General features: G+C 44.8%; 1 protein-coding gene across 5 annotated transcripts in view; it reads left to right on the top strand.

The window, feature by feature from the left end:
* The window catches only part of LOC111976796 (kinesin heavy chain), a 36,165-nt gene extending 14,034 nt beyond the window's left edge, over window positions 1–22,131 (top strand). Inside the window, exons 14-29 of one of the 5 annotated variants that reach the window (XR_011481286.1) lie at window positions 7,409–7,615; window positions 7,845–7,991; window positions 8,426–8,614; window positions 8,883–9,000; window positions 9,634–9,695; window positions 9,777–9,889; window positions 10,056–10,157; window positions 10,319–10,379; window positions 10,559–10,630; window positions 10,742–10,846; window positions 13,693–13,909; window positions 14,177–14,342; window positions 14,474–14,556; window positions 19,754–19,781; window positions 19,911–20,024; window positions 20,188–22,131. Coding sequence is in view for 4 of the 5 variants with exons in the window: in XM_024005924.3 (XP_023861692.1) it covers window positions 7,409–7,615; window positions 7,845–7,991; window positions 8,426–8,614; window positions 8,883–9,000; window positions 9,634–9,695; window positions 9,777–9,889; window positions 10,056–10,157; window positions 10,319–10,379; window positions 10,559–10,630; window positions 10,742–10,846; window positions 13,693–13,909; window positions 14,177–14,342; window positions 14,471–14,556; window positions 19,754–19,781; window positions 19,939–20,017 (1,752 nt within the window). In the remaining variant the exon portion in view is untranslated. Of the gene's footprint in view, window positions 1–7,408; window positions 7,616–7,844; window positions 7,992–8,425; window positions 8,615–8,882; window positions 9,001–9,633; window positions 9,696–9,776; window positions 9,890–10,055; window positions 10,158–10,318; window positions 10,380–10,558; window positions 10,631–10,741; window positions 10,847–13,692; window positions 13,910–14,176; window positions 14,343–14,470; window positions 14,557–19,753; window positions 19,782–19,910; window positions 20,025–20,187 lie in introns of those variants that run through there. The other 4 variants (XM_024005926.3, XM_024005925.3, XM_024005924.3 and 1 more) reach the window with 4 other exon arrangements.
* The last annotated feature ends 1,780 nt before the right edge of the window (window positions 22,132–23,911 follow it).

Raw genomic sequence — 23,911 nt, 5'->3', positions numbered from 1 at the left:
GCTCCCCTTTCTGTCTGTTATCTCTGGTTCCCCTCTGCTGTCTGCCATGCTCTGTTCCCCTCTCTGTCTTGTATTTCCTGTCCTCTTCTGTCTGTTCTTGTTCCCTCTCGTGTCTGTATCTCTGTTCCCCTTCTGGTCAGTATTCTCTGCTCCCCTCTCTGTTCTGTATCTCTGTCTGTATCTCTGTTCCCCTCTCTGTCTGTATCTCTCTGTCCCCTCTCTGTCTGTATCTCTGTCTTCTCTGTCTGTATCTCTGCTCCCTCTTCTGTCTGTATCTCTGTTCCCCTCTCTGTCTGTATCTCTGCTCCCTCTCTGTCTGTATCTCTGTTCCCCTCGTCTGTCTGTATCTCTGCTCCCTCTCTGTCTGTATCTCTGTCTGTATCTCTGTTCCCCTCTCTGTCTGTATCTCTGCTCCCCTCTCTGTTATATCTCTGTCTGTATCCTGCTCCCCTCTCTGTCTGTATCTGTCTGTATCTCTGTTCCCCTCTCTGTCTGTATCTCTGTCCCCTCTCTGTCTATATCTCTGTCTGTATCTCTGCTCCCCTTCTCTGTCTGTATCTCTGTTCCCCTCTCTGTCAGTATCTCTGTTCCCTCTCTGTCTGTACTCTGCTCCCCTCTCTGTCGTATCTCTGTTCCCCTCTCTGTCTGTATCTCTGTTCCCTCTCTCTGTATTCTGTCTGTATCTCTGTTCCCCTCTCTGTCTGTATCTCTGCTCCCCTCTCTGTCTGTATCTCTGTTCCCCTCTCTGTCTGTATCTCTGTCCCCTCTCTGTCTGTACTCTCTGTTCCCTCTCTGTCAGTATCTCTGTCTGTATCTCTGCTCCCTTCGTGTATCTCTGTTCCCTCTCTGTCTGTATCTCTGTTCCCTCTCTGTCTGTATCTCTTTCCCCTCCTGTTGTATCTCTGTTTGTTCTTGCTCCCCTCTCTGTCTGTATCTCTGTTCCCTCTCTGTCGTATCTCTGTTCCCCTCTCTGTCTGTATCTCTGTTCCCTCTCTGTCTGTATCTCTGTTCCCCTCTCTGTCTGTATCTCTGTTCCCTCTCTGTCTGTATCTCTGTAGTATCTCTGTTCCCCTCTCTGTGTATCTTTGTTCTGTATCTCGTTCCCTGTCCGACTGTATCTCTGTCAGTATCTCTGTTCCCCTCTCTGTCTGTATCTCTGCTCCCCTCTCTGTCAGTATCTCTGTCTGTATCTCTGTTCCCTCTCTGTCTGTATCTCTGTTCCCCTCTCTGTCTGTATCTCTGCTCCCCTCTCTGTCTGTATCTCGTTCCCTCTCTGTCTGTATCTCTGTTCCCCTCTCTGTCTGTATCTCTCTGCTCCCCTCTCTGTCTGTATCTCAGTTCCCCTCTCTGTCGTATCTCTGCTCCCTCTCTGTCTGTATCTCTGCTCCCCTCTCTGTCTGTATCTCTGTTCCCCTCTCTGTCAGTATCTCTGTTCCCTCTGTGTCTGATCTCTGTTCCCCCTCTGTGTCTGTAATCTCTGCTCCCCTTTCTGTCTGTATCTCTGTTCCCCTCTCTGTCGTATCTCTGTTCCCCTCTCTGTCAGTATCTCTGTTCCCCTCTCTGTCTGTATCTCTGCTCCCCTCTCTGTCGTATCTCTGTTCCCTCTTCTGTCTGTATCTCTGTTCCCCTCTCTTCTGTATCTCTGTCTGTATCTCTGTTCCCCTCTCTGTCTGTATCTCTGCTCCCTCTCTTGTCTGTATCTCTGTTCCTCTCTGTCTGTATCTCTGCTCCCCTCTCTGTCTGTATCTTTGTTCCCTCTCTGTCGTATCTCCTGTCTGTATCTATCTCTGCTCCCTCTCTGTCGTACGTCATCTGTTCCCCTCTCTGTCTGTATCTCTGTTCCCCTCTCTGTCTGTATCTCTGTTCCCTCTCTTCTGTATCTCTGTTATCCTCTGCTCCCCTCTCTGTCTGTTCTCTGTTCCCTCTCTGTTCGTATTCTGTTCCCCTCTCTGTCTGTATCTCTGTTCCCTCTCTGTCTGTATCTCTGTTCCCTCTCTCTGTCTGTATCTCTGTTCCCCTCTTTGCTGTTATCTCTGTCAGTATCTCTGTTCCCCTCTCTGTTTTCTTTGTCTGTATCTCTGTTCCCCTCTCCCTGTTCTCTGTCAGTATCTCTGTTCCCCTCTCTGTCTGTATCTCTGCTCCCTCTCTGTCAGTTCTCTGTCTGTATCTCTGTTCCTCCTCTGTCTGTATCTTGTTCCCTCTCTTGTCTGTATCTCTGCTCCCCTCTCTGTCTGTATCTCCAGTTCCTCTCTGTCTGTATCTCTGTTCCCCTTCTGTCTGTATCTTCTCCCCTCTCTGTCTGTATCTCGTTTCCCCTCTCTGTCTGTATCTCTTCCCCTCTCTGTCTGTATCTCTGCTCCCCTCTCTGTCTGTATCTCTGTTCCCTCTCTGTCGTATCTCTGTTCCCCTCTGTGTCTGTATCTCTTGTTCCTCTCTGTCTGTATCTCTGTCTGTATCTCGTTTCCCCTTTCTGTCGCCTCTCTGTCAGTATCTCTGTTCCCTCTTCTTCTGTATCTCTGTCCCTCTCTGTCTGTATCGCTGTTCCCTTCTCTGTCTGTATCTCTGTTCCCTCTCTCTGTCTGTATCTGCTGCCCTCTCTGTCTGTATCTTGTTCCCCTCTCTGTCTGTATCTCTGTTCCCTCTCTGTCTGTATCTCTGCTCCCCTCTCTGTCTGTATCTCTGTTCCCCTCTCTGTCTATATCTCTGTCCTGTATCTCTCTGTCTCGTATACTGCTGCTCCTCCTCTGTTCCCCTCTCTGTCTGTATCTCTGTTCCCCTCTCTGTCTGTATCTCTGTCTGTATCTCGGTTCCCTTTCTGTCTGTATCTTTGTTCCCCTCTCTGTCAGTATCTTGCTTGTTCCCCCTCTCTGTCTGTATCTCTGTTCCCTCTCTGTCTGTATCTCTGTTCCCTCTCTGTCTGTATCTCTGTTCCCCTCTCTGTCAGTATCTCTGTCTGTATCTGTCTGTATCTCTGTTCCCCTCTCTGTCTGTATCTCTGTTCCCTCTCTGTCTGTGTCTCTGTCTGTATCTGTTTGTTCTCTGTTTGTATCTCTGCTCCCTCTCTGTCTGTATCTCTGTTCCCCTCTCTGTCAGTATCTCTGTTCCCCTCTCTGTGTTGATTCTCTGTTCCGCCTCTCTGTCTGTATCTCTCTCGTTCCCCTCTCTGTCTGTATCTCTGTTCCCCTCTCTGTCTGTATCTCTGTCTATCTCTGTCTGTAGCTTTGTCTGTATCTCTGCTCCCCTCTTCTGTCTGTATCTCTGTTCCCCTCTCTGTCTGTATCTCTGTCCTTCTCTGTCTGTATCTCTGCTCCCTCTCTGTCGTATCTCTGTTCCCCTCTCTGTCTGTATCTCTGTTCCCCTCTCTGTCTGTATCTCTGTTCCCCTCTCTGTCTGTATCTCTGTTTGTATCCTGCTCCCTCTCTGTCTGTATCTCTGTTCCCTCTCTGTCGTATCTCTGTTCCCCTCTCTGTCTGTATCTCTGTTCCCTCTCTGTCTGTATCTCTGTTCCCCTCTTCTGTCTGTATCTCTGTTCCCCTCTCTGTCTGATCTCTGTCGTATCTCTGTCCCTCTCTGTGTATCTGTTGTATCTCTGTTTCCCCTCTCCGCTGTTCTCTGTCAGTATCTCTGTTCCCTCTCTGTCTGTATCTCTGCTCCCTCTCTTCATATCTCTGTCTGTCTCTCTGTTCCCTCTCTGTCTGTATCTCTGTTCCCCTCTCTGTCTGTATCTCTGCTCCTCTCTGTCTGTATCTCGTTCCCTCTCTGTCTGTATCTCTGTTCCCCTCTTCTGTCTGTATCTCTGCTCCCCTCTCTGTCTGTATCTCGTTCCCCTCTCTGTCGTATCTCTGCTCCCTCTCTGTCGTATCTCTGCTCCATCTCTGTTCTGTTCTCTGTTCCCCTCTCTGTCAGTATCTCTGTTCCCCTCTTGTCTGTATCTCTGTTCCCCTCTTGTCTGTATCTCTGCTTCCCTTTCTGTCTGTATCTCTGTTCCCCTCTCTGTCTGTATCTCTGTTCCCTCTCTGTCTTATCTGCTGTCGTCTCGTTCTGTATTCTGCTCCTCTCTGTCGTATCTCTGTTCCCTCTCTGTCCTGTATCTCTGTTCCTCTCTATCTGTTCTTCTGTCTGTATCTCTGTTCCCCTCTCTGTCTGTATCTCTTGCTCCCTCTCTGTCTGTATCTCTGTTCCCCTCTCTGTCTGTATCTCTGCTCCCCTCTCTGTCTGTATCTTTGTTCCCTCTCTGTCAGTATCTCTGTCTGTATCTCTGCTTCCCTCTCTGTCAGTATCTCTGTTCCCCTCTCTGTCTGTATCTCTGTTCCCCTCTCTGTCTGTATCTCTGTTCCCCTCTCTGTCTGTATCTCTGTTTGTATCTCTGCCTCCCTCTCTGTCTGTATCTCTGTTCCCCTCTCTGTCGTATCTCTGTTCCCCTCTCTGTCTGTATCTCTGTTCCCTCTCTGTCTGTATCTCTTGTCCCCTCTCTGTCTGTATCTCTGTTCCCCTCTCTGTCTGTATCTCTGTCAGTATCTCTGTTCCCCTCTCTGTATTCTTTGTTCTGTATCTCTGTTCCCTCTCCGACTGTATCTCTGTCAGTATCTCTGTTCCCCTCTCTGTCTGTATCTCTGCTCCCCTCTCTTGTCAGTATCTCTGTCTGTATCTCTGTTCCACTCTCTGTCTGTATCTGTTCCCCTCTCTGTCTGTATCTCTGCTCCCCTCTCTGTTGTATCTCAGTTCCACTCTCTGTCTGTATCTCTGTTCCCCTCTCTGTCTGTATCTCTGCTCCCCTCTCTGTCTGTATCTCAGTTCCCCTCTCTGTCAGTATCTCTGCTCCCCTCTCTGTCTGTATCCTCTTGCTCCCCTCTCTGTCTGTATCTCTGTTCCCTCTCTGTCAGTATCTCTGTCCCTCTGTGTCTGTATCTCTGTTCCCTCTCTGTCTGTTTGCTGCTCTGTTATCTCGGTTCCCCTTTCTGTCGCCCCCTCTCTTTTCTGTTATCTCTGTTCGCCTCTCTGTCTGTATCTCTGTCCTCTCTCTGTCTGTATCGCTGTTCCCTTTCTGTCTGTATCTCTGTTCCCTCTCGTCTGTATCTCTGCTCCCTCTCTGTCTGTATCTCTGTTCCCTCATCTTCTGTTCTCTGTTCCCTCTCTGTCTGTATCTCTGCTCCCTCTCTGTCTGTATCTCTGTTCCCCTTCTCTGTCTATATCTCTGTCTTGTATCTCTGTCTGTATCTTGCTCCCCTCTCTGTTCCCCTCTCTGTCTGTATCTCTGTTCCCCTCTCTGTCTGTATCTCTGTCTGTATCTCGGTTCCCCTTTCTGTCTGTATCTTTGTCCCCTCTCTGTCAGTATCTCTCTGTTCCCCTCTCTGTCTGTATCTCTGTCCCCTCTCTGTCTGTATCTCTGTTCCCTTCTCTGTCTGTATCTCTGTTCCCCTCTCTGTCAGTATCTTGTTCCCCTCTCTGTCTGTGTCCTGTCTGTATCTGTCTGTATCTTTCTGTTTGTATCTCTGCTCCCTCTCTGTCTGTATCTTGTTCCCTCTCTGTCAGTATCTCTGTTCCTCTCTGTCTGTATTCTGTTCCCCTCTCTGTCTGTATCTCTGTTCCCCTCTCTGTCTGTATCTCTGTTCCCCTCTCTGTCTGTATTCTCTGTCAGTATCTCTGTCTGTAGCTTTGTCTGTATCTCTGCTCCCCTCTCTGTCTGTATTCTCTGTTCCCCTCTCTGTCTGTATCTCTGTTGTATCTCTGTTCCCCTCTCTGTGTATCTTTGTCTGTATCTCTGTTCCCCTCTCCGACTGTATCTCTGTCAGTATCTCTGTCTGTATCTCTGTTCCCTCTCTGTCTGTATCTCTGCTCCCTCTCTGTCAGTATCTCTGTCTGTATCTCTGTTCCACTCTCTGTCTGTATCTCTGTTCCCCTCTCTGTCTGTATCTCTGCTGCCCCTCTCTGTCTGTATCTCAGTTCCACTCTCTTGTCTGTAGCTCTGTTCCTCTCTGTCTGTATCTCTGCTCCCCTCTCTGTCTGTATCTCAGTTCCCCTCTCTGCAGTATCTCTGCTCCCCTCTATGTCTGTATCTCTGCTCCCCTCTGTGTCTGTATCTCTGTTCCCCTCTCTGTTCTGTATCTCTGTCTGTATCTCGGCTTCCGCTCTCTGTCTGTATCTCTGTTCCCCTCTTGTCTGTATCTATGTTCCCCTCTCTGTCTGTATCTCTGTTCCCCTCTCTTGTCAGTATCTCTTTCCCTCTCTGTCTGTATCGCTGTCCCTCTCTGTCTGTATCTCTGTCCCCTCTCTGTCTGTATCTCTGCTCCCCTCTCTGTCTGTATCTCTGTTCCCCTCTCTGTCTGTATCTCTGTTCCCCTCTCTGTCTGTATCTCTGCTCCCTCTCTGTCTGTATCTCTGTTCCCCTCTCTGTCTATATTCTGTCTGTATCTCTGCTCCCTCTCTGTTCCCCTCTCTGTCAGTATCTCTGTCTGTATCTCTGTTCCCTTCTCTGTCTGTATCTCTGCTCCCCTCTCTGTCAGTATCTCTGTCTGTATCTCTGCTCCCCTCTCTGTCAGTATCTCTTGTCCCTCTCTCTGTCTCTTGTTTTCCCTCTCTGTCTGTATCTCTGTTCCCTCTCTGTCTGTATCTCTGTCTGTATCTCGGTTCCCCTTTCTGTCTGATCTTTGTTCCCCTCTCTGTCAGTATCTTGTTCCCTCTCTGTCTGTATTTCTATGTTTTCGCCCTCTCTCTGTCTGTATCTCTGTTCTCCTTCGTCTGTTCCTGTATCTCTGTTCCCCTCTTCTGTCAGTAATATCTGTCTGTATCTGTCTGTATCTCTGTTCCCCTCTCTGTCTGTATCTCTGTTCCCCTCTCTGTCTGTATCGCTGTTCCCCTCTCTGTCTGTATCTCTGTCTGTATTTCTGTCCAGGCATCTCTTGGCCACGCAAAGGTCTTCTTCACAAATGTATTGTGATACAAATCTTGATTATCCTGAATCTAAACATGTTGGTAATATAGGTAGTTTATAGTGCTATTTGTGTTATGGACACTAGGGGGACTAGTGGTAGAGGTGACGTCTAATGGGGATTCAATGTCAGTGCATGTGCACTAGGTCTATACAGAACGTAGTAGAATTATCACCAAGCAAACAAAAAGCCTGTAATCCTCTAAATATCCTACCCAATATATGTGATAATCTGATACATTTGACTGTATTTGCCATTTCCTACCCTTTTAGTTAGCCGGCAAATCTATTTCAATAGATCAGTTGTCATAGCAGCAGGGATGACTCTGTGCCAGTTCTAAATCTAGGCCATCTGTGTGTGGTTGTGTACTGTGTGTGAATATTACTTATATTGTGTGTTGTCTGTATACTGTGTTCCTACATATGATCATGTTTGTGAGGCTGTGTTTATGTGATCGTTATCACTCTCTCTCTCTCCAGCTGCTGGCATCTTCTCGTGGGGATGGGGACAAGGTGCAGGCAGAGCTGGGTCGTCTGCAGGTGGAGAGCAGCTGTGCCAAGACAGAGGTGAAGGAGGTGCTGCAGGCCCTGGAGGAGCTGGCCATCAACTATGACCAGAAGAGCCAGGAGGTGGAGGAGAAGGGCCTGCAGAACCAGCTGCTGGCCGACCAGTTGGCCCAGAAGATGGTGGGTCAGCAGGGCATAGAAATACATAGAGTGGACAGAAAGTCTACTATGAACTTCTATAAAGTCTTGTATGAAGTCTTTATGGATTCTTTGCTCTACTTGAAATGACCAGAGGTCTGCCAACGTGGTGGCATTACTTAGCTGACATTTCTGCATAAGTAAATCTGTAGCCTATGTCTCTCCTTTATTCCACTCATCCCTCTCTCCTTCCATCCTGTCTGCTGTGCAGGCCAGTCTGATGGAGCTGGAGGCAGAGCTATCCCACATGCAGGAAGTGAGTGGTCAGCAGAGGAAGCGCATCGCTGACGTCCTCAACGGCCTGATGAGGGACCTAAGTGAGTTCAGCACCATTGTGGGCAACGGGGAGATCAAGCTGGTGAGTTAATTACATCTCTTACTGCTCTCCTCTGGAACTGCTGAGAGGTAGAACAATTAGGTAGATTAGTAGCAGAGGAGGTTGGTGAGGGGAGGACAGCTCATAATAATGATGGAATGGAGTGAATGGAATGGTATCAAACACATGGAAAACTAGGTGTTTGATGTGTTTGAGACCATTCCATACATTATGTTCCAGCCATTACAATGAGCCTGTCCTCCCCATTTAGAGTGCCACCAGCCATCACTGATGGGCAGAGAGAGAGGTTTTGTATACAGTATACTCTTCAGCTTAGGAGCCACCACCCCATCTTTAAAATCCACCCTGTCCGCCCCCTCTCTCATCCCTGCATCTCTCTCCCTCTGTGTACCTTTCTTTCAATCCCTCTCCCTAATTTTCTCTAATCTGTCATTCTCTCTCTCTCTCTGCTGTAGCCGGTGGAGATCAGTGGGGCGATCGAGGAGGAGTTCACGGTGGCCCGTCTCTACATCAGTAAGATCAAGTCGGAGGTCAAGTCCATGGTGAAGCGCTGTCGCCAGCTGGAGAACCTGCAGCTGGAGTGTCATCGCAAGATGGAGGAGACGGGCCGCGAGCTCTCCTCCTGCCAGCTCCTCATCTCACAGGTCAGCCTCCAGCTCTACTGGTCACCTCAATATTAACATCACAACTTGCTAGAATGACTATACTATACACAGCATATGTATAGAAATACATAGGGTATGTTGATACCGTGTATACATACAGTAGATACACTTTACCACTGCACACTATGAAAACATTCTTCCCTCATGTCATTGACAAACTTTAGAGACTTTGTACATTTTCTAAACTGTATAGATGGGAGTGTAGTGTGCCACGTCAGCTGAGTGACTCTGTTTGGGGTGTTCGCAGCATGAAGCCAAGATCCGGTCTTTGACGGAGTACATGCAGAGTGTAGAGCTAAAGAAGAGGATGCTGGAGGAGAGCCACGACTCCCTCAGTGAGGAGCTGGCCAAGCTGCAGGCCCCAGGTAACACATCGCTATATACCTGTAACACACCTGTACACACCCTCCACCCTCACTTCAGCCAAGCTGCAGGCCCCCAGTAACACATCGCTATATACCTGTAACACACTGGACACACCCTCCACCCTCACTTCAGCCAAGCTGCAGGACCCAGGTAACACATCGCTACCAGGTAACACATCGCTATATACCTGTAACACACCTGTACACACCCTCCACCCTCACTTCAGGCAAGCTGCAGGCCCAGGTAACACATCGCTATATACCTGTAACAATACACACCCTCCACCCTCACTTCAGCCAAGCTGCAGGCCCCAGGTAACACATCGCTATTACCTTAACACACCTGTACACACCCTCCACCCTCACTTCAGCCAAGCTGCAGGCCCCAGGTAACACATCGCTATATACCTGTAACACACCCTCCACCCTCACTTCAGCCAGGCTACAGGACCCAGGTAACACACCTGTACACACCAGACCCAGATAACACATCTGTACACACCCTCCACCCTCACTTCAGCCAGGCTACAGGACCCAGGTAACACATCTGTACAAACCCTCCACCCTCACATCAGCCAGGCTGATGGACCCAGGTGGGAAAACATATCTTATAGATCTCTTTCTATGTTACAGATAACTCTCTGCTTGAAGAGAAGGATGGAGAGAAGGGTGAGACCGAGGAGGGTAACGTCAAGGTAAACATGGATTCCAATAATGCTAATTATGTCACCGTGTGATTGTCACAGTGTGATTTTCCTCATTGTTTGGTGGTTCAGAAGGTTCCTCGGCAGCAGGGGGAGGAGTCTCACCGTGGTCTGCACCACATGCAGATGGCCCGTCTCCGGGATGAGATCAACGAGAAGCAGAGGATCATCGATGACCTCACTGAGTCAGTGTCATCAGAACTACTGGAAGCCTCTACATTTATGTGCCATTGATGAGATAAAACAAAACAATGATGAAAACATTCACTTCACTTTTATAAACCTTCAACATTCAACTTTTTGTCTCTCTCTCTTATTAAACATGATATCATCGGTCTCTCTCTCTCTCAGTCATAACCAGAAGCTGCAGATTGAGTTGGCTCAGGTGCTTGCCGACTTTGACCATCTGAAGAGCGTGGACAGCAGCAAGAGCGAGCGGCTGGAGGAGCTGTCGTACGTCTGAACACACATAAACACACAGATAAACACACAGATAAACACACAGATAAACACACACATAAACACACACACACTGACACAATGTGAACTCACTTCACAGTTTAACAAAGTTAAGAAATGTGTTCTGATTTTGATGTGTTTCCTCTTCCTGTCAGATTTCTACATGAGCGCCATGAGCAGACCAAGCAGGATCTCAAAGGGCTGGAGGAGACTGTCGTGAGTGGCCCTCTCTCTCTTACCCTCCTTTCTTCCTCTTTCTCTCCCTCATTCCCCCTATATCCCTTTTCTTGCCTCATCTCCCTCTTTCTTCTCTCTCTGCTTTAACTCTTATTTTCTGCACCTTCTCCCTCTTTTTCCTTATTTTCCTTAATTTCTTCTACATCTTTGTTTTTCAGGCCCGAGAGCTCCAGACCCTCCACAACCTGCGCAAGCTGTTCGTTCAAGACCTCACGTCGCGGGTTAAAAAAGTGAGTGAGAGATGGAGAAAGAAAGACAGAATATAACCCTATTAATCACTATGAAGGGTATGAAACCCCCCTTTCCTCTCTCTCTCTGTTCCTCCCTTCTTTCTTACACAGAGTTCCGAAATGGAACCTGATGATAGTGGGGGGTCTTGCACCCAGAAACAGAAGATTTCCTTTCTTGAGAATAACCTGGACCAGCTTACAAAGGTTCACAAACAGGTGAGAGCCTCACAGGATAGTTGTGTTGTCTGACTTGTTTTGATAAAGTAAAACCTAACTAGAAACCTCTCTCCAGCTCTAAGTGTGAACACCTCACAACCTAGCATCGTCCCTTTCCCCCTTGCACAGTCAACTCTACCCTTCCCACTGGGCACAGATGTCAATTCAACGTCTATTCCACATTGGTTCAATGTAATTTAGTTGAAATGATGAGGAAACAACGTTGATTCAACCAGTTTGTGCACAGTGGGTTTGCTCCTCTTGGCTCTGTTCCACTCACTCTTTTTCACCTCTTGTCCTTGTGCTGTTTTGTGTATGTGGGCATGGATGTGTGTTTGTGTGTATGTGTGTGTCTTTATGTGTTTGTTTCAGGGGTTTCTGTTGTTGTTGTTGTTGTTGTGTGCGTTGAGAGCACACTCTGCAGATGATGGAGTGTTACGGACAGGTACAGGCCCTCGCTTCTCCTTCGCCTTCATGCATCCCTTTTTCTTCTGTATATTTTCAACCTAAAATTTCCCTCTGCTTTGGGCACTATCCATTAGGATTCTAAAGGGACACAAACGGCTCGATGCTTCCTTAACACTCTTTCTTTACATGCAATATTTTTTATGAATCTGAGAGATGTTTGAAAGAGAAAAAGAGTGAGTCGTATGTGAATGTGAGATGTTGTCACGTGTTATCTGACTGGTTTTTAGCTGTTTTAGTCTGGCATGAACCGAAAGAGGAGGAAAGTTTTCACAGTATATTTACCAGAGGTCGACCGATTATGATTTTTCAACGCCGATACCGATTATTGGAGGACCAAAAAAAGACGATACTGATTAATAGGCCGATTAATTTTCTTTCTTTCTTTCTTTGTAATAATGACAATTACAACAATACTGAATGAACACTTTTATTTTAACTTAATATAATACATCAATAAAATCAATTTATCCTCAAATAAATAATGGAACATGTTCATTTTGGTTTAAATAATGCAAAAACAAAGTGTTGGAGAAAGAAAGTAAAAGTGCAATATGTGCCATGTAAAAAAGCTAACGTTTAAGTTCCTTGCTCAGAATATGAGAACATATGAAAGCTGGTGGTTCCTTTTAACATGAGTCTTCAATATTTCCAGGTAAGAAGTTTTAGGTTGTAGTTATTATAGGACTATTTCTCTCTATACCATTTGTATTTCATATACCTTTGACTATTGGATGTTCTTATAGGCACTATAGTATTGCCAGTGTAACAGTATAGCTGCCGCCCCTCTCCTCGCCCCAGGGACACATCGACCACAGCCACCCTCGACGCAGCGTTACCCATCGCTCCACAAAAGCCGCGGCCCTTGCAGAGCAAGGGGAACAACTACTCCAAGGTCTCAGAGCGAGTGACGTCACCCTGCTAACTAGCTAGTCATTTCACAGCGGTTACACTGGCCTAATCTCGGGAGTTGATAGGCTTGAAGTCATAATCAGCTCAATGCTTGAAGCACAGCGAAGAGCTACTGGCAAACACACGAAAGTGCTGTTTGAATGAATGCTTATGAGCCTGCTGCTGCCTACCACTGCTCAGTCAGACTTCTCTATCAAATATCAAATCATAGACTTAATTATAACATAATAACACACAGAAATACAAGCCTTAAGTCATTAAATGGTCAAATCCGAAAACTATAATTTCGAAAACAAAATGTTTATTATTTCAGTGAAATACGGAACCGTTCCGTATTTTACCTAACGGGTGGCAACCCTAAGTCTAAATATTACTTTTACATTGCACAACCTTCAATGTTATGTCATAATTACCTTTAATTCTGGCAAATTAATTACGGTCTTTGTTAGGAAGAAATGGTCTTCACATAGTTCGCAACGAGCCAGGCGACCCAAACTGCTGCATATACCCTGACTCTGCTTGCACGGAACGCAAGAGAAGTGACACAATTTCCCTAGTTAAAATAAATTCATGTTAGCAGGCAATATTAACTAAATATGCAGGTTTAAAAATATATACTTGTGTATTGATTTTAAAGGAAGGCATTGATGTTTATGGTTAGGTACACATTGGTGCAACGACAGTGCTTTTTCGCGAATGCGCTTGTTAAATCATCACCCATTTGGCGAAGTAGGCTGGGATTCAATGAGAAATTAACAGGCACCGCATCGATTATATGCAACGCAGGACAAGCTAGATAAACTAGTAATATCATCAACCATGTGTAGTTAACTAGTGATTATGTTAAGATTGATTGTTTTTTATAAGATAAGTTTAATGCTAGCTAGCAACTTACCTTGGCGTCTTGCTGCACTCGCGTAACAGGTAGTCACAGCCTGCCACGCAGTCTCCTCGTGGAGTGCAATGTAATCGGCCACAATCGGTGTCCAAAAATGCCGATTACCGATTGTTATGAAAACTTGAAATCGGCCCTAATTAATTGGCCATTCCGATTAATCGGTCAACCTCTAATATTTACTTTTGAATGATATCATGATTTTATGCTAAGGGATATGAGAGAAGAAACATTTAAATTCAAAATACTTATGTGATACAAGATATTCAGGGGACACAAAAATATTGAAAGAAAACTTGCTCATGTGGGTAAATTTAGCATTTGGGGAGTCATAAACGCATAGTTTTATGCCAAGGTTAGTATCCAGTCTCCTCTCCTTCACTGTTGTTAATACAATCTCTTTTTCCCCTTATTACCCAGTCTCATCCCACCCCTCTCTTACCTTATCCATCCCTGATCAATAAATATTCCGGCAAGAAATCTCTCTTCCCTTGTGTCACTCTTATTTCTCCTCACTTCCTCTCTTTTCTCTCTCTCTCTCTCTCTCTCTCTTTCTTTCTGTATTTCTCTGTAGCTGGTTCGTGACAATGCAGATCTGCGTTGTGAGCTTCCAAAGTTGGAGAAACGTCTTCGGTCTACTGCTGAGAGAGTTAAGGCCCTGGAGACGGCACTGAGGGACGCCAAGGAGGGCGCCATGATCGACAGGCGTCGCTACCAGCAGGAAGTGTACCGCATCAAAGACGCCATGAGAACCAAGAACACTCTGAGACGCCCCCATGCTGCACAGATCGGTAGCGCACCCACCCCAAATACAGTTCTACTGACTGTGCTGATGTGTCCTCTGTTTATGGAGAGCTTCATAGACAGTCATTGATAAATATAATAAATGATCGGAATGACACAGAACATTTTGAAGATAAAATAGGTGCTTAGATATGGGTCAAATGTATCTATTTTAAGTAACAGGTGGTATATATATACGTATATGTAAAAAAAAAAAAACATAATTTACCTCTGTATTGTAATATTGATTGATTGGCCTCTGTGTTATCCTGCAGCCAAACCAGTGCGTCCGAAGCAGCTGCCAGTGTGCTCTCCTACCAACCCGTTCTACACACATGTCAGTGAGCCGGCCAACACCTACAGTAATGCCCTGTTCCAGAGTGCCATCACAGAACAGACCACCGTACCTAACTCTCAGCTCAGCTCCGTCCAGACAAACATGTAAGTCCCATCTCACACAGTCATATTTATATAGATCAATCCTTTAAGTAAATTTAGCTTTGAATAGTTTACTTGTATTGGTGTGTTATTAGACTCAGGAGTGACTGTGTTCTATTGTCTATGTTAAGCAGAGTGTCCACAGGACTGGGCTACAGAGCAGTCAACCCCACAGACATGCTGGAGTCCTACCCACTCAACATAGACAGGGATAACGGTGAGTCCCAGAGCCATACAGTTCACCCATCACCCACACCAACAGTTCTGCTTTTTACTGTATATTACATTTTACAGTGGTTAAAAGCTTGTAATGAAGTAATTGAATGTCAGAAAAAAATATAGTAAAAAGTTTAGACACACCTTCTCATTCAAGGATTTTTCTTTACTTTTTACTATTTTCTACATTGTAGAATAATAGTGAAGACATTAAAACTACAATAACACATGCGTTTGAGCCAATCAGTTGTGTTGTGACAAGGTAGGGGTGATAATCAGAAGATAGCCCTATTTGTTAAAAGACCAAGTCCATATTATGACAAGAACAGCTCAAATAAGCAAAGAGAAACGACAGTCCATCATTACTTTAAGACATGAAGGTCAGTCAATCAGGAAAAAGCTAAGAACTTTTAAAGTTTCAAGTGCAGTCACAAAAACCACCAAGCGCTATGATGCAACTGGCTCTCATGAGGACCGCCACAGGAAAGGAAGACCCAGTGACCTCTGCTGCAGAGGATAAGTTCATTAGAGTTACCAGCCTCAGAGATTGCAGCCCAAATAAATGCTTCACAGAGTTCATGTAACAGACACATCTCAACATCAACTGCCGACCAGACGAGCTAAATTACTTCTATGCTCGCTTTGAGGCAAGTAACACTGAAACATGCATGAGAGCATCAGCTGTTCCGGAGGACTATGTGATCACGCTCTCCGTAGCCGATGTGAGTAAGACCTTTAAACAGGTCAACATTCACAAGGCCGCAGGGCCAGATGGATTACCAGGATGTGTACTCTGAGCATGCGCTGACCAACTGGCAAGAGTCTTCACTGACATTTTCAATCTGTCCCTGACTGAGTCTGTAATACCAACATGTTTTAAGCATGTGCCCAAGAATACTAAGTTAACCTGACTAAATGACTATCGACCCGTAGCACTCACTTCTGTAGCCATGAAGTGCTTTGACAGGCTGGTCATGGCTCACATCAACACCATTATCCCAGAAACCCTAGACCCACTCCAATTTGCATACCGACCCAACAGATCCACAGATAAGGCAATGTCTATTGCATTCAACACTGCCCTTTCCCACCTGGACAAAAGGAACACCTATGTGAGAATGCTATTCATTAACTACAGCTCAGCATTCAACACCATAGTGCCCTCAAAGCTCATCACTAAGCTAAGGACCCTGGGACTAAACACCTCCCTCTGCAACTGGATCCTGGACTTCCTGTCGCGCCAACCCCAGGTGGGAAGGGTAGGGAACAACACATCCGCCACGCTGATCCTAAACACGGGGGCCCCTCAGGGGTGCGTCCTTTACTCCCTGAACACTCATGACTGCATGGCCAGGCATGACTCCAACACCATCATCAAGTTTGCCGATGACACAACAGTGGTAGGCCTGATCACCGACAACGATGAGACAGGCTATAGGGGGGAGGTCAGAGACCTGGTTGTGTGGTGCCAGGACAACAACCTCTCCCTCAACGTGATCAAGACAAAGGAGATGATTGTGGACTACAGGAAAAGGATGACCGAGCACGCGCCCATTCTCATCGATGGGGCTGTAGTGGAGCAGGTTGTGAGCTTCAAGTTCCTTGGTGTCCACATCCCCAACAAACTATCATGGTTCAAACACACTAAGACAGTTGTGAAGAGGGCACGACAAAGCCTATTCCCCCCCAGGGGACTGAAAATATTTGGCATTGGTCCTCAGATCCTCCAAAGTTTCTACAGCTGCACCATCGAGAGCATCCTGACTGGTTGCATCACTGCCTGGTATGGCAACTGCTCGGCCTCCGACCGCAAGGCACTACAGAGGGTAGTCCCTATAGCCCAGTACATCACTGGGGCCAAGCTTCCTGCCATCCAGGACCTCTATACCAGGCAGTGTCAGAGGAAGGCCCTAAAAATGGTCAAAGACTCCAGCCACCCTAGTCAAAGACTGTTCTCTCTGCTACCGCACGGCAAGCGATACCGGAGAACCAAGTCTAGGTCCAAAAGGCTTCTTAACAGCTTCTACCCCCAAGCCATAAGAATCCTGAACAGCCAATCAAAGGTCTACCGGATCCCTCTTTTACGCTGCTGCTACTCTCTGTTTATTATCTATGCATAGTCACTTTAACTCTACCTACATGTACATATTACCTCAACTACCTCGACTAACCGGTGCCCCCGCACATTGACTCTGTACCAGTACCCCCTGTATATAGCCTCGCTATTGCTATTTTACTGCTGCTGTTTAATTATTTGTTACTTTTATTTTCTACTTATCTATTTTTTCTACTTGACACTTATTTTTCTTAAAACTGCATTGTTGGTTAAGGGCTTGTAAGTAAGCATTTCACTGTTGTATTCGGCGCATGTGACAAATTTATTTGTTCAGAGAAGACGTGAATCAGGCCTTCATGGTCGAATTGCTACAAAGAAACCACTACTAGAGGACACCAATAAGAAGAAGAGACTTGCTTGGGCCAAGATACACGAGCAATGGACATTAGAATGGTGGAAATCTGTTCTTTGGCCTGATGAGTCCAAATCTGAGTCCAACCGCCGTGTCTATGTGAGACGCTGAGTAGGTGAACGGATGTTCTCCACATGTGTGGTTCCCACCGTGAAGCATGGATGAGGAGGTGTGATGGCTTTGCTGGTGACACTGTCAGTGATGTATTTAGAATTCAAGGCACACTTAACCAGCATGGCTACCACAGCATTCTGCAGCGATACGCCATCCCATCTGGTTTTGTCACGCCCTGACCTTAGAGATCCTTTTAATTCTCTATTTGGTTAGGCCCGGTTGTGACTAGGGTGGACAATCTATGTTTTCTATTTCTTTGTTGGCATGGTATGGTTCCCAATCAGAGGCAGCTGTCTATCGTTGTCTCTGATTGGGGATCATATTTAGGCAGCATTTCCCACCTATTGTTTGTGGGATCTTGTTTTTGTGTAGCTGCCTGTGAGCAGCACAGAATGTCACGTTTCGTTTTCTTCTGCATTGTTTTTGGTGAGTTTCATAATTATTAAACATGTGGAACTCTAAGTACGCTGCGCCTTGGTCCATTCATTCAGACAAGCGTGACAGGTTTGCGCTTAGTGGGACTATCATTTGTTTTTCAACAGAACAATGACCCAACACACCTCCAGGCTGTGTAAGGGATATTTGACAAAGAAAGGGAGTGATGCATCAGATGACCTGGCCTCCACAATCACCCGACCTCAACACAATTATTTTATTTATTTTACCTTTATTTAACTAGGCAAGTCAGTTAAGAACAAATTCTTATTTACAATGATGGCCTAGGAACAGTGGGTTAACTGCCTTTTTACCTTGTCAGCTACGGGATTCGATCTAGCAACCTTTCGGTTACTAGTCCAATGCTCTAACCACTAGGCTCCCTGCCGCCCCAATTGCTAACCATCTCTAGCAATTGAGATGGTTTGGGATGAGTTGGACCGCAGAGTGAAGGAAAACGCAGCAAACAAGTGCTCCGCATATGTGGGAACTCCTTCAAGACTGTTGGAAAAGCATTCCAGGTGAAGCTGGTTGAGAGAATGCATGAGTGTGCAAAGCTTTCATCAAGGCAAAGGGTGGCTACTTTGAAGTACTTTGTTTCACACTTTTTTGGTTACTACATGATTCCATATGTGTTATTTCATAGTTTTGATGTCTTCGCTATTATTCTACAATGTAGAAAATAGTAAAAAAAAAAAAACTTGAATGAGTAGGTGTCCAAACTTTTGACTGGTACTGTATATACAGTGTATTCGAAAAGTATTCAGACCCCTTGACTTTTTCCATGTTTTGTTACTTTACAGCCTTAGCAAATGTATAAAAAATATAAAATATTGCATTTACATAAATATTCTGACCCTTTATTCAGTACTTTGTTGAAGCACCTTTGGCAGCGATTACAGCCTAAATTCTTCTTGGGTATGACGCTACAAGCTTGGCACACCTGTATTTGGGGAGTTTCTCCCATTCTTCTCTGCAGATCCTCTCAAGCTCTGTCAGGTTGGATGGGGAGCGTCGCTGCACAGCTATTTCCAGGTCTCTCCAGAGATGCTCAATTGGGTTCAAGTCCGGTCTCTGGCTGGGCTACTCAAGGACATTCAGAGGCTTATCCCGAAGCCACTCCTGTGTTGTCTTGGCTGTGTGCTTAGGGTCGTTGTCCTGTTGGAAGGTGAACCTTCGCCCCCAGTCTGAGGTCCTGAGCGCTCTGGAGCAGGTTTTCATCAAGGGTCGCTCTGTACTTTACTCTATTAATCTTTCCCTCGATCCTAACTAGTCCCCCAGTCCCTGCCGCTGAAAAACATCCCCCACAGTATGATGCTGCAACCTTTATGCTTGTCTTTTGGAAAACTCCAAGTGGCCTGTCATGTGTCTTCTACTGAGGAGCGGCTTCCGTCTGGCCACTCTACCATGATTGGTGGAGGGCTGCAGAGATGATTATCCTTCTGGCAGGTTCTCCAATCTCCACAGAGGAACTCTGGAGCTCTGTCAGAGTGACCATCGGGTTCTTGGTAACCTCCCTGACCAAGGCACTTCTCCCCCGATTGCTCAGTTTGGCTGGGGGGCCAGCTCTAGGAAGAGTCTTGGTGGTTCTAAACTTCTTCCATTTAAGAATAATGGAGGCCACTGTGTTCTTGGGGACCTTCAATGTTGCAGACATTTTTTGGTACCCTTCCCCAGGTCTGTGTCACAACACAATCCTGTATCTGAGCTCTACGGACAATTCCTTCGACCTCATGGCTTGGTTTTTGCTCTGACATGCACTATCAACTGTGGGACTTTATAAAGACAGGCATGTATCTTTCCAAATCATGTCCAATCAATTGAATTTACCACAGGTGGACTCCAAGTTGTAGAAACGTATTAAGGATGATCAATGGAAACAGGATGCACACAAGCTCAATTTGGAGTCTCATAGCAAAGGGTCAGAATACTTATGTAAATAAGGTGTTGCTGTTAATGATATTTAATACATTTGCTAGAATTTCCCCCAATTTTTTTTTGCTTTGTCATTATGGGCTATTGTGGGTAGATTGCTGAGGATTTTTTTAATTTAATACATTTTAGAATAAGGCTGTAACGTAACAAAATGTGGAAAAAGTCAAGGAGTCTGAATACTTTCCGAAGGCACTGTACAGTATATACACACTAATCCTAACTATTCCCTGTTATTTTCATGAACAGGAAACACCGTAGACATCAATGACAACAGGTAAGCATATCAGCGTCTCAATTGTATATTGTAAAAGCATTACAAAGAGACTAATATTACTCCCACTTCTACCTCTGTCACTCTATTATTATTACTACTACTACCAGTGCTACTTCTCCCTCTCTACAGTACTGAACAGTGTAGTGTGTGTCTGCAGGAGTGATGGGCACTGTGGCAGTGAGGTGGAGGACCCAGGCAGACTGTACATCATTCAGCAGGAGACTGCTGCAAGTTAATGCCATGGTAACTAACGAGCACGCACACAGGCGCGCACACACATTAACTCTCTCATCACACGCATTGTTTACATTCACAACAAATGATGAATTCAATATACATGTTGAAGGATGAATTCCTACTCCTTGAAACGCATCTCCTAATGATCTATTTCCTTTTCTTTCCACAGATGACCAAATACTGTATTCAGGACCGCTCCCATATATTTGCATGCAGCCGTCTAGCTTCCCTCCCCCTGCACCCATACATGGCCACTGATTCTCCCCTGTAGTCCCAAGCTCAGCCCCATGCTCCCAATGGCGACCACGCTCACACTCCTGTGATTAGAACACATCGTAATGTATACTCCTGTAGAGGTATTGACCAGCACTGTTTCTGTGTATGTACAGTTCCACTTTACTCGACAGTGGCATCATAATGCTGACCTATAGCACCGTCATAACCATGCCCTGGCGCCTCTCCTATAAGACTTAATGCCAGCCTACAACAAAGGATCTCACTCTGCATGTTGCCCAGCTAGCTGAGTAGCCAACTAAATCTGTGCATGTTTCATGACAGTGTTACTCAATTTGATATAAACTGGCATGAACCACCACAGTGGTATTGACAGATGTCATGTAGAGTTTATGATGCTGTTGTATTAGCTGTATGATGTCATTGTCCAGTCAGTACTGAGGCATGTGGAACTCAGCCATGCCCTATGCCCTTTAGAGTCTAACACAGCCTTAATAATAATGACAGCTGATTTCACATGATCATAACATGCAGTCATGTGTGTACATATATAGAAGTACAGTATCTGTGTATTTACTACCTCTAGATCTACTGATACAACTTATCAACTTATATCATCATTCCAACATGTTGTTATATTAGTGGATTGTAAGGCAGTGAAGGGAGCTGTTATGTCCTGTCAACTGATTTGTTTGTACAAAGATTCCTCCTCCTTAACATCATGAAATAAGGTATGATGTTATTGATGAGATAGTCACATCTCTATTTTAAAATGGTGCCCCTTCTACCTGCTCTGTGTATTCTGCTATAGGGCACAACATCATGCCAACATTTCCCAACCCCTATAAAAAAACATTATTCAATATACCACAAAACACCTTCTGGATGTGTTTTTAAACTGCTCCCAACCGAGCTGCCACCAGTATGGGGTTTGAAAGCATTTTATTTGATTGTAACATTGGCATGTTAGTAATGGCAGCTGACCAATGCGAACTTTACATGGTCCTGTGCTCTGCTGTGTTTTCTCAGTCAGAATCCTGATCAACCAATCGGGACAGAGAAAACCAGCAGCTGCTGGAGCTGTGATTGAGAGAACCAAGGTCTTTTGACAAGTACTGTACAGTAGAGTTGGTTCACTAACTAGCCGGACTGTACAGTGTTGACTTCAGGTCTATCTAACAGACACTATGACCTACATTGTGGCCTACTAATGACTGAAACCTCAGGATCTCTGATTGATAACAGTGTGTTGTGGGGCCAGGGCCACATATATCTTTCAAATCTTTTTAGCAACATAATTGCTAATTACTGAAGAAAGTGATGAGATAAAGTAACAGTTTGAAAAACTCATTAGCCCCTCCACTTGGATAAATTAAAGACTGAATTATTTCAAACCAGGCCTGCCCCCAATGATTATTTAGATTCCCTTTTGAAGTCATTTTTGGATGTAACAAGTTTGAGAAATTGTACCAGATATTCGACTGTCTGACTTTAGCATATCTAAAATATGTGATAATATTGTTAAACTTGTAAGTATAACAGCATATCATTATGTAGTAAAATGAAAAAAGTACGCACATAATATTACTTTGTTAGGGAACCATAATGTGTACTGTATGTATTTATATATTTCTGTAGGCCTATATGCTCATTATGTGATTCATCGTGCGACATGCATATTTTTGTATATACTCATTAAAATATGTGAATCATTATGTTGTAGTTGGCAGAAATAAACCCTTACAGAAATAAGTTCATAGAAGAAAATCATGTCCAAAGAATCATTGTGTTGTGAAAACTTTTGGACTGTGTATTGTGTGAGCGAAGACTGTCCGAATGGTTACTGAGTGAGTGCACAATACAGTGCATTAGGAAAGTATTCAGACCCCTTGACTTTTTCCACATGTTGTTACGTTACAGCCTTATTCTAAAATGGATTAAACTGTTTTTAAACCTCATCAATCTACACACAATATTAGAAAATGTATCAAATGTATAAAAATTAAATCAATGAAATATCACATTTACATAAGTATTCAGACCCTTTACTCAGTACTTTGTTGAAGCACATTTGGCAGCGATTACAGCCTCAAATCTTCTTGGGTATGACGCAACAAGCTTGACACACCTGTATTTGGGGAGTTTCTTCCATTCTTCTCCGCAGATCCTCTCAAGCTCTGTCAGGTTGGATGGGGAGCGTCGTTGCACAGCTATTTTCAGGTCTCTCCAGTAGAGGTCGACCGATTAATCGGAATGGCCGATTAATTAGGGCCGATTTCAAGTTTTCATAACAATCGGAAATCTGTATTTTTGGACGCTGATTTTGCAGATAAAAAAAAAATAATTACACCTTTTTTAACTAGGCAAGTCAGTTAAGAACACATTCTTATTTTCAATGACGGCCTAGAAACGGTGGGTTAACTGCCTTGTTCAGGGGCAGAACGACAGATTTTTACCTTGTCAGCTCAGGGATTCAATCTTGCAACCTTACGGTTAACTAGTCCAACGCTCTAACCACCTAACCACCAACGCTCTAACCAGTCAGGGTATATGCAACCATTTGGGCCACCTGGTTCATTCTGAACTAATTTGCCAGAATTGTATGTAATTATGACATAACATTGAAGGTTGTGCAATGTAACAGCAATATTTAGACTTAGGGATGCCATCCGTTAGATAAAATACGGAACGGTTCCGTATTTCACTGAAACGTTTTGTTTTCGAAATGATAGTTTCCGGATTCGACCATATTAATGACCTAAGGCTCGTATTTCTGTGTGTTATTATGTTATAATTAAGTCTATGATTTGATAGAGCAGTCTGACTGAGCGATGGTAGGCACCAGCAGACTCGTAAGCATTCATTCAAACAGCACTTTCGTGCGTTATGCCAGCAGCTCTTCGCAATGCTTCAAGCATTGCGCTGTTTATGACTTCAAGCCTATCAACTCCCGAGATTAGGCTGGTGTAACCGATGTGAAATGGCTAGCTAGTTAGCGGGGTGAAATGAATGTCACTCGCTCTGAGACTTGGAGTAGTTGTTTGCCTTGCTCTGCATGGGTAACGCTGCTTCGAGGGTGGCTGTTGTCGATGTGTTCCTGGTTCGAGCCCAGGTAGCGGCGAGGAGAGGGATGGAAGCTATACTGTTACACTGGCAATACTAAAGTGCCTAAAAGAACATCTAATAGTCAAAGGTATATGAAATACAAATCGTATAGAGAGAAATAGTCTTATAATTCCTATAATAACTACATCCTAAAACTTCTTACCTGGGAATATTGAAGACTCATGTTAAAAGGAACCACCAGCTTTCATATGTTCTCATGTTCTGAGCAAGGAACTTAAACGTTAGCTTTCTTACATGGCACATATTGCACTTTTACTTTCTTCTCAAACACTTTGTTTTTGCATTATTTAAACCAAATTGAACATGTTTCATTATTTATTTGAGGCTAAATTGATTTTATTGATGTATTATATTAAGTTAAAATAAGTGTTAATTCAGTATTGTTGTAATTGTCATTGTTACAAATACATTTAAAAAAATCGGCCGATTAATCGGCATCGGTCTTTTTTGGTCCTCCCATAATCGGTATCGGCGTTGAAAAATCATAATCGGTCGACCTCTACTCTCCAGAGATGTTCGATCGGGTTCAAGTC

Source organism: Salvelinus sp. IW2-2015, linkage group LG17, assembly GCF_002910315.2.
Source record: "Salvelinus sp. IW2-2015 linkage group LG17, ASM291031v2, whole genome shotgun sequence".
Taxonomy (NCBI): Eukaryota; Metazoa; Chordata; class Actinopteri; order Salmoniformes; family Salmonidae; genus Salvelinus; species Salvelinus sp. IW2-2015.
This window is presented reverse-complemented; position numbering and strand designations above follow the sequence as displayed.